This window comes from Uloborus diversus, chromosome 9, assembly GCF_026930045.1.
Source record: "Uloborus diversus isolate 005 chromosome 9, Udiv.v.3.1, whole genome shotgun sequence".
In the NCBI taxonomy this organism is placed as follows: domain Eukaryota; kingdom Metazoa; phylum Arthropoda; class Arachnida; order Araneae; family Uloboridae; genus Uloborus; species Uloborus diversus.
Window position 1 is genome coordinate 47,903,056 of NC_072739.1, and position 10,367 is coordinate 47,913,422.

At 34.0% G+C, this 10,367-nt stretch overlaps 1 protein-coding gene across 1 annotated transcript in view; it reads left to right on the plus strand.

Moving 5' to 3' along the window:
• The window catches only part of LOC129229271 (sarcoplasmic calcium-binding protein 1-like), a 93,060-nt gene extending 85,759 nt beyond the window's left edge, over positions 1 to 7,301 (plus strand). The window contains exon 7 of the mRNA XM_054863544.1: positions 5,772 to 7,301. Within this exon, the coding sequence (XP_054719519.1) occupies positions 5,772 to 5,897 (126 nt within the window). The 3' untranslated portion in view covers positions 5,898 to 7,301. The remainder of the gene's footprint in view (positions 1 to 5,771) is intronic.
• The last annotated feature ends 3,066 nt before the right edge of the window (positions 7,302 to 10,367 follow it).

Sequence of the window (10,367 nt, forward strand, 5' to 3'; positions counted from 1 at the left end):
ATACTTATAAATAAAAAATAGAGCGTTAATACGTATATTATTTTGCATTTTGTTGAATAAGAAATCAAAACAAGTGTTATAATAATGATGTTTAATCAACTAAATAATAATTCCTAAGAACAAAACAAATGAATAAATAAAAAGGGCGAGAGAAAAAGTATTACTGGAAGTACAAAATATATGGTAGCGAGAATCATGGGGGTAGCATTAATTAATTAAACAAGATCAGCAACATTCAAACATTATGAATATCAAAGAAAAAAAAAATTATAGGAAGAATGCATTTTAACAACACCTGTTGGTAAATTCATCAAAATTTTAGAGGATAATGCTGTATGAAGCTTATGACATTGAATTGCAATGATAAACTGTTTCGTTCTACAGATTGTGCTTCTCTAAATCCCTTCCAGTGGTTTACAAAACGAATTGTTCCACTCCTTCCAATCTTATGAATGTGCAATTAAACTTATGTAGTCATTTTTTTTAAACATTCATGAAAATTGTTCCGATCTTAAAAATTTTCTACTTAGATTACAAAATATTGATATATTAGTAAGAAAGCACATGTACAACTTATAAATGGTTGATTTCCGATACATTGATAGAAAATTCCTCGTTTATACTGGAATGGGTAATATGTCAAGGAAAAAAAAAAACAAAAAAACAAGGGCTCTGGAGGATTGCAATTCTTCCAATCCCTCCTTAAAATAGAGCAGAAAATAAGCACAGGTCTTCAATCGTGAACTTGTATAAGTGTTTTTTTTTTAAATCTTGAAATCTGTTATTGAGAATTGATGACAAGAATGCGAAAAAAAAGGGGGGGGGGGGGATCTTTGAAGCCTTTTTTCGAAATGAAAAAGAAATGTAAATTTCCGAAACAGAATGGGTCATCAAACTAAGATGTGAAAACAATAAAGCTATTGCGAAAAAATTTAAAAGATGTGGATGGAATTGCGAAAACATGAAATATTTAACAGGATAAATTGCTGAAAATGTCTCATTCCCAATCCATTGAGCCTGTTTCGGAAGCTGTATCTGTTCCTGACTCTGATTCAACCGTGAAATTTAGAGTTTCAACTACATTTTCTACGATTCCGTCAGTGTCCCAATATTTCGTCTCCAATTTTTCAATGTGGCTACAGTATTTTTCCCAGTAGTCACTGGAAATACTTTGAATTGCGTGCGTTGTAAGTTCTTCTAGAGTTTTGAGACTTAACTCAGCTTCAACGTTTCTATTCCTTATAAAGCGCTTGACAGCTGCCCAGGCTAACTCGATCGGGTTCAAATCACAATGATAGGGGGGCAATCGTAGAGCCGAGTGTCCATGCTGTTTTATAAGTTCATCCATGCTATATTTTTTTGTCGGTGAAGCATTTGCTTGAATTATTTCAAAAATTTCCGGTTTTCTCAAATTGCTGTCATATGGGATTGAGTGTTCGTCTAGATACTGACGCATCACATATTTTGTTGCATATTTCGATGGTACAGGGTCTACAACCTTCGTATGGTACGAAGCATTGTCCATTACTATTACAGAGTTAGGGGCGATGTTTCTTAAAAAAATTTCTCGAATATATTTTTCGAAATTTTCAGAATTAATTTGCCCATGGTAATCACCCTTGGCACATCCTGCTTTGAAGACCAAACCTGCATTGGGTATAAACCCTTCTTTAGATCCTGCATGCACTACTATCAATCGACTTCCTGCTCCATCTTTGACAGTAGCTCCAATTTTTCCGTCTTGCCAGCATTTGGAAAACGAAAGAGTATTGTCAATCCAAGTTTCATCAATAAACACAATATTCCTTTGATTTTGACGATGCTTTTTTATTTCTCGTAAGTATCTGCATCGCCATGAAATGATGTCAGGTCGTTCAATCAGCACTTTTCTCCTGTTCTGACATTTTTTCCATCGAAATCCAATTTTGTGTAAGATTTTTCTTAGCGTTTCCCTCTTCCAGGGGAAATTAATTTTATCTCTTAAAATTGGCAATACTAATCGTTGTAGGCATATTTTTTGATTTATAAAATTCATTTATCGTGCTCCTCACAACACATAAGTCAAAACTATCCAAAAACGCTTTCCGATCAACAGGTTGAGGGCGATGTTTTCCAGGAGATAACAACAGGTCATTCGAAAGCGATTCTTTTTTATACGTTGGATAGTCCGAACTGAAACTCCAGTTGCGGCAGATATTCTATGCTGCACTTTATGAATTGAAATTAAAAGTTTGCCAGATTTAGCTTCTTTTTCAAAAAATCTTCTCACATTATTAACAACGTTCCTTTCTCTAGAATGCAACGTTTTTCCTTTTAAAGACATTTTGTTCTGAAAAGAACAGTTTAGTTTTATCACCTGACAAGCTCCTCGAGGCAGAGTGACAAGAAGAACCCATTAAAGGGGGGGGGAGGGCAGTTGCATAAATAGAAAAAAAAACAGTGGCGAATTTACAACAGCGCAAATCATGTAATTGATGCAAGTGAAGCAGACTGTTCTACTTTATTCAGATTATTTGTAGCAGTAATATTACTCTGAATTTTAACTTTCACAGTTCAGTGAGCTTTTCATAAAAAATTGTTATGCTCAGAGCGTAATTACTGTACGATTGTTCTGCACTCCCTAATTTTTAGAATCAATGTTTTCGCCATCGTATATTGGAGAGATATTAGCATAAATAGTGAGCAGTTGCATATGGAATGAATGCATGTGTGAAATAATATAAGTAATTTAAATTTTGCTACCACTTAAGAATTTTTAGATATCATTGCTAATTATGTGTTTCATTGCACATTATTTTGTTGGACTACATTCAGTGGCGTGCACGGAAATTTCGGGGCCCGTCACAAATGTCTTTTACGGGACCCCTCTAAATTGTTTACCCGTACGTCCCCACAAAATTTCACCCTTTATTTTAGAAATCTCTGGCTCATTCAGGCTCGATCCCGGGCCGACAGGTGTCCTCCCCCCCCCCTCTCCGGTGGCGGTGCATGCCCCTGACTACATTACTTTACAGTTCTTATTTTAAGAAAGTTTCACTTCAGTTTAAAAAGCTTGGTTTAAGTTTGGGGCTTAAGTAGTGACAACGCAGTCATCCTCGTCATTTCGAAGTGTTGGGGGGGGGGGGGGGGAGGCAAAGGGTATATACTCAATTTTTATAGGTAAAAAAGCAATATAATCCAGGGAAGGGGTTGAAATGACCCCCTGATCTTCCAAATGACGGACCTGAAAACAATATCAAAACGTAAAAAACAAAACAAAAAAAAAATGAAAATAAATACATCTCTTTCATTTCTTGTTTCCGCAAAAGCTAAATTATATTTTAAAACTTTTGGAAACAACGTTATGAAAACAAATTTCTGTATTTTTTTAATAACTTTAAAACCAGCAGTATGGATTATTTATGGTGGTTGTAAAATCGTTGAAAATGCTATTTATTTTTCCTCAATACACTTTACTGAGCGCTAGATTGGAGGGGTGTGGAGGGGTTAATTATAAATGAAATTAATTTAAAAAAAATAACATGAGGGGAACGGGGACAAACTTCTAAAAAGCACCTGATTTAAAGCCTTATTTGGGGGCATTCACAACAATTTAACTAGAATAAAATGGGACCATGTTTCACTGTTTGCACTAAAAATGAAGCCTAACATTACATAATCTGGAAAAGGTTTGTTGCAGAATTCGAGAATGGAATAGAAACTTCTTCGGGCTCTTTGTCTTTTGAAGATTCCACCTTCTTCTAATCATAAACTACTCAGAAAATATTTTTCAAACTTACTATGATGGCATTAAGGAGATTCTTTTGTTTAAGGAAATTGAGCACTTTTTAAGCATTTTGGGTAAAGCACAATCTAATCATACTTCGTTGAAAGGACTTAAGAAAAAATATGGTCGAGGAAGATAATATAAATTATTAATAATACTTCACGGGGCTCTAGACACAGAAAATATTGGAAACCCCACTAAAACTTGCATTGAAATATTGCACCTCCAACCTTTTCTCCCACTTGCACACACTGCAACCTGTTGTTTGGTCATACCAAAGGGGGCTTTCAAGTGTTTGAAATTTATTTATATCAAATTGAGAGCAAGTGCACACGCGCGAAAGAGAACTCACAGGTTTACAGCCTTCTAAAACTTATTTCAGTGCTACTATGCGCATTTTCAATCCTATCTTTACCAGGAATTCTGTATGAGTATTAAAAACTTTTGCTATACCATATGACCCCCCCTCCCCCAAATTTGTCTTATCCCCTTTGCCCTACTTATTTATTTATTTATTTTAAATTATTATTTTTATTATTGTTTTGTTAGAAACGTTCCGTGCTACACCAATAACACACACATACACACAAAATAATTAAATAATTAAATAAATAAAATTACGTTGAAATTAAATAAATTAAAATAAAATAGTAAATGAAATAGTTTACATTAAAAATAAATCAGCAAATAAATTTAAATAAATAAATTAAACATTTTAAAAATCCCCCCCTCCCCAATTCTCCAAATGTGTGAATTCGCAACTGCGAAATATCAACGCATCTTCGCCAAGTAACCCCTACTCCGCTTGTGCGCTCTCACTCACACTACCTATTTTAAAATGAAGTGTCCCATTTCCGCTGCCAGTCCACGCGCCTTCTCTTCTTGGTCAAGCTATACCACACAAAAATAGATATAAGATTAATTTAAGCCCGGTGTTTTTTCTCTATATGTCTCAATGGCACTGAAACTACGTTGAATTTTCATCAGCAGATTTTATATTTAGTAGGGTTCTTTTAAAATTTAATGCGTTGATTTAACCGTTATTTGATGTTTTCAGTATCAAGTTTTAAATTCATTGACGGTCTGTTAAGAGTCAGTGCATTGCAAGCAAATCCTCATAGGGTTTACTGGATCCACAGCAAAACTAGTGATAGTTAAACATGCGAAAACCGCAATCATTTTTTATATAAATATCATTAATCCCCTTACATTATTATGCCATCTGTCACCTAGACGCTTCTAATATTGAGTACCAGCAAAATTTGTTGAACTTCTGAAGCTGGTAGCCACGAATTACGGTAAAGATAAAAATTATAAACTCTGCTTTGAAGCATCAATGTTGTTAATGTGTTTCTTGAGATCTTTAGTAATCGGTTATAAATATCCGGCTTTGAATTTAAGTCAGCTACAGCCTGAAATACAATTTAAACTGACGTGAACTCATACAGCGAAAACCAGAACTTGAACTGATGTGAATTCATACCGGTGGAAATGAGTAATAGAATTTAAGCTGGCTTGAATTCATATCAGGATACTCAGGAAGAGAATGTGACCTGACTTGAATTATTGTCAGCGGCAACCAGTTGTAGAAGTTAAACTGACGTGAATTCATGTCAGTGGCGACGAGGAATAGAATCTGAACTGACGTGAATTCATATCAGCAATAATCCGGAATAGAATTTGAATTAGTGTGAATTTCTGTCAGCGGACAACCAGGAATAGAATTTGAACTGGCTTAAATTTAGGGCTGGAGCAACCGGAATAGGATTTGAAATGACATGTACCGGTGGTAACCAGGGATATAATTTGAACTGGCGTAAATTTAAGGCTGGAGCAACCGGAATAGGATTTAAAACATGTACCGGTGGTAACCAGGGATATGATTTGAACTGACGTGAATTTACAGTTTGCAACAACGACAATAAAATATTAAATGACGTATATTCACGTCAGCTGTCGCGAATATGTTAAGTTATAAGTATAAAATAATCTATCCCTTTTATAGGATGCTGATAAGGGCAAGGGAATTTCTCTGGCTCGCTACCAAGAACTATACGCCCAATTCATTGGCTGTCCTGACTCTGATGTTCCTGGAGCTTACCTTTTTGGACCTCTGACTGTGTTCGAGTGATGGAGAGAAAATTATCAATGATCATTGGTTCTTCTACCTGTTTTTGTTCGAAATCCTGTTTTTACCGATTTGATTAACTGTTGGTTCATTGTCTCTTTGTCTCAGTGGGTACAGTTGCACCCTGTATTCAGATGTTGTGTTCTGTAAGCTGGATGGATGTTAAATTTATTAAGATCATGGGGATGGATTTAAATTTTTGAAAAAAAAATTTTGTTTTAAAATCTTTTTCTTCCCATTTGGTGGATGTCATGCAGCTAGCCATTGTTAATTTGCAATTAATGGGACCCTAAACCAGAGCTTTTCTGAAACAGTTCATTAATTCTAATCGAAAATTTGTATAAAGAATAAAGTTCAAAAATAGGCAAAGATGCATCAAGAGAATATTGATATAATTACATTAGACTGTCTATATCTAGAAACCTTTCAACCAAAAAAAACTTGTTTGCTATATTTGTGATTCAGAATACCAAAAAGAATACGTAAAGTTCATATTTTAAAACTTTTTACGTGTTTTGCATATAACTAAAATGTAATATCAAAACCAAAATATTTATTTCTGTTTGATCAATTACAAAGAACTAAACATAATTAATTACAGAAGTATAGTAACGGTTTAATGAAGGTAGAGCCAACGAGCAAATTTATTTGCTATTTTGTTTAAGGCAGATAAATTGTTCTTGGAGATGTAAACGTCAAGTCCTATAGCCTAAAATACAATAATTAGCAAGTTATATTACAAGTTGGCTGCCTCAATCTTCCAGGCTATTTGAATAACTTTCGAGATCATGTCTACTACACACGGAATTAATGTTCAGTGAGTGTGGTTTTTAAGAATTTCCTAAATATTTCAGGATTGGCTAGATACTCAGAATATTGAACATCAAGTTAACGGTCAAATTCATCAACTGATTCGACTTTCGGCTAGACAGCCATACCGCAGGTTGGAACTCTTTTCAACCAATAGCAGTTGAAGAAGAATCGGCAATTCAGGTGTTTGACTGAAGGTTGAATCGTCTGACGAATGCGAGAGAATGTGATTGTTTGAGAATTTTGTAAAATATTTAACCATTAGTTAGATGCTCAAAATATTTAACATCAATTTAAGTACACTAACGATTGATTTCACCAGTTGATTCGACATTCCGTCAGTCGGTCAAACCAACGGTCGTAACCTTCATCAACCAATAGTGGTTCAAGAACCATTGGCTTCAACCGGCGCTTCAGGTGTTTGACAGAAGGTCGAATCGTCTGGTGAGTGCCAGAGTGTCGTTGTTTGAGAATTTTGTGAAATGTTTAAGCATCGATTAGATGCTCGAAATATTTAACATCATGTGATTTCACCAGCTGGTTCGACATTCCGTCAGTCAGCCAAACCATCGGTAGCGACCTTCTTCAACCAATAGCGGTTAACCCTTCAAGCGGCCGTGACGTAAAATTCCTTCACCCAGCGATGTATCGAAGAGCGGCCGTGTCGAAAAATTTCGCCATGAATATTCTTCCATAGAATTTTACGCCGCAGCCGTTCTCGAAGCAGAATATTCAAGGCCAAATTTTTCGACACGGCCGCTCTTCAATGCATCGCTGGGTGAAGGAATTTTACGTCACGGCCGCTTGAAGGGTTAAGGAAGAATTGTCTTCAATTTACGGTTCAGGTGTTTTACCGAAGGTTGAATTGTCTGAGGAATACGCCTGTTAAACAACTGACAGTAAAATTTGAATAAATGCTCTCTAAAATCTGTATCTGTAACTAGTATTTAAATGCTGCGGTATCTTTATATGTTTTCATGTTTCACGAAAACTGCACCTAATCTATAAATTCAAGAAATTAGCATCGGTTAGCGCATGCCACGGAGTTGAATTTTCTTGTCGAGAGTTAGCTTTGAATATTTGCACCGGCGCGTTGACCACGGTAATGTGTTAATCATTTGCTTCAGTTCAACATTAACTTCACTGCCATTGAAAACCCACTTTTGTGTCTCAGATATTATTTTTAAACGTATCAAAATTTTTCTTATATGTATTTTGGACCATGTTTTAACTCATACGCTAATGTTCTTGGAAATATAAAATTTATTTAACTCATGCATAGAATTGTTTTGAAATATTGCAACGCGTAAAATAATCCAGCAAAAAATGCCACTTATATTATTTTGTATCAAATTTATTTTCGTTGGCTGTGATACATAGTAATAAGGTCAATAAGTCATGAAAAATGTAAACATTTCAAAATAAATCTATACAAATCCGATGACTCCTAATTTCAGTTGTTGTATTTATTTTTGTTTGCAACTCATTGCAAAATGCCTTATACTTTGCAATGGTATTTTGAAATTTATTATTTTCGTTGGTTGTCCTACACACTGATTAAATAAATAATTCATGAAATGGGGATACAAAGTTAAAAAATATATGGATATAAATATTGTGACTCCTAATTTCATTTCTTGCATATTTTTTTTCGTATGCAATTCATTGCAAAATGCCTTGTACTTTAAAAAGATAGTAGCCTACTAAAGATGAATTAGCTGTATGCTAGATAAATATTTTATAATTAGAAGTTGAAACGTTCTAAAATATTTCCTAAAGACTTAACTATAAGAATAAATATAGACACTATCGCTTATCTACAGACCAACCCTCACACGAAGCGCGCAAGCAATTATCGCGATCGTGGGAGCATTTTTCAAAACTGTACTTTTCTAAGATTAACAGGTAGTTGTTCTGAGAAGAACTAATTAGCTGTAAGACATTTTCAGGTAAATTTTCAGATACGGCAACGAATATATTAGCGGAAAATTGTGCATGATTAAAGTCTCAAACTTTTTCTGCCATTTACAATTTTACATCTATTAATTACTGATAGGAAAAAATGATAGTTATATACTCTTAGTTAAGTACTCTTAAACAGGAAAAAGAACTTCCAAATTTATTTCATTGCATACAAAAATGGTTTATTTTTAATAAAGCCTCATCTGTTTTAAGGTTGTCTAATTAAATGTTTTGTATTAATTTGAAATAATATTTTCCTCAGGTAATATTCATATTATATCTTCGACTAGATACTACAACTAGGTACCAATAATGAATTTCGAAAAAAAATAGTGTTTCCCTTTTGTTGAAACGTTTTGTTGAAAAAAAGACATAACTGCGTCTAATCTAATAAAATTTAGAAATAGTAGTTTAAGAACATCTAAATCAAGTCTTTGCATTCAACCAAAATCGTAAAAGATCATTGTTTTGTTAAATTTAACTCGAATTAGGATGAAAAAGAAATTGAATCGTAGTGACTTACTTGTAACATTCACACCACGATATGTAAAAGTATACAATAAAAAGCTATATTTTTTAACGATACATTGTCATTTAGTAACATAGCGCTTAATTTTATCTTTCATCGTCCAGAAAAAAAGTTACGCTGCGCAAAGTTACATGGGACAGTAATACAGCATAGTTTCATTTAAATGTTTTCCAAAGATTTAATTTCTCTCATGTAATGGCTTCACTATTGATAACAATATATCTTGAAATATGCTTTGAAATTTTCGTTTGTATAATTTACATAAATTTATTTAAAGTCATATTTTTATTGCTTTTGTCCAAAAATCATTTTCCTCAGATATCCATTAACTTGAGATAAATGGTTTAATAGTTGAAATATGGTTGATATTTTTATGTCATATATGTATCATGGTATGAAATAAAGTGTATTCCAATATAATTCTGAGTTCGTGTGTTATTTTTTTCAATTTTTGTGATTTAAAAATTTAGAAATTTACGTTAATATCCATCCTTTCCTCATTCATAAGTTTTGTATTATATGCATAGGCTCGGTGGTCGTAGTTTTTCGGCATTGGCCTCACTCCTTAGGGAGCAAATTCAAACACAGATCCTGTCTGTGAAAATTCAAGATACAGAAAATCATATGCGTCCATGTGGTATGATTATGCGCCATACCAAAGATTTCTTGAATATTCATTTCTCTTGAGTACCCCGGGAAAAATGTAATTCAAGCACATATTCACATCGTAAAAGCTCAGGTGCCACATGAAATGAGTCATCTGGTGGGAACTGAGTGCCTAAATTCTTAACAGGTTCGTTTCCGAAATTTTAAAAGCATTTTTCTGAAAGAGCATGCTTAAAAACATAGGATTTGACCATTTTTTGGCAAAGTTTACTACTTAAAAAATATTTAAATCGGTTCGCATATTCAGTTTAGTTTTTAATGCTTCTGTGCATGAGATCACAAATGATGAACTGCCACTCACTGTTGCCATTAGCGCAGAATGCAATATTTAATTGACTTGTTTATTCATATGTAGTGGCAACGATATGGTTGATAGCAAGCGCAGAGAGCAATTTTTAATTCGTTTCTGATAATCAAACCTGGAAATACGGTAAGCAGCAAGCGTAAACATTCAGCGCGCCTGTGGAATTCGCCAAAGTACATCATTTGTGACGTCATAAAGATCA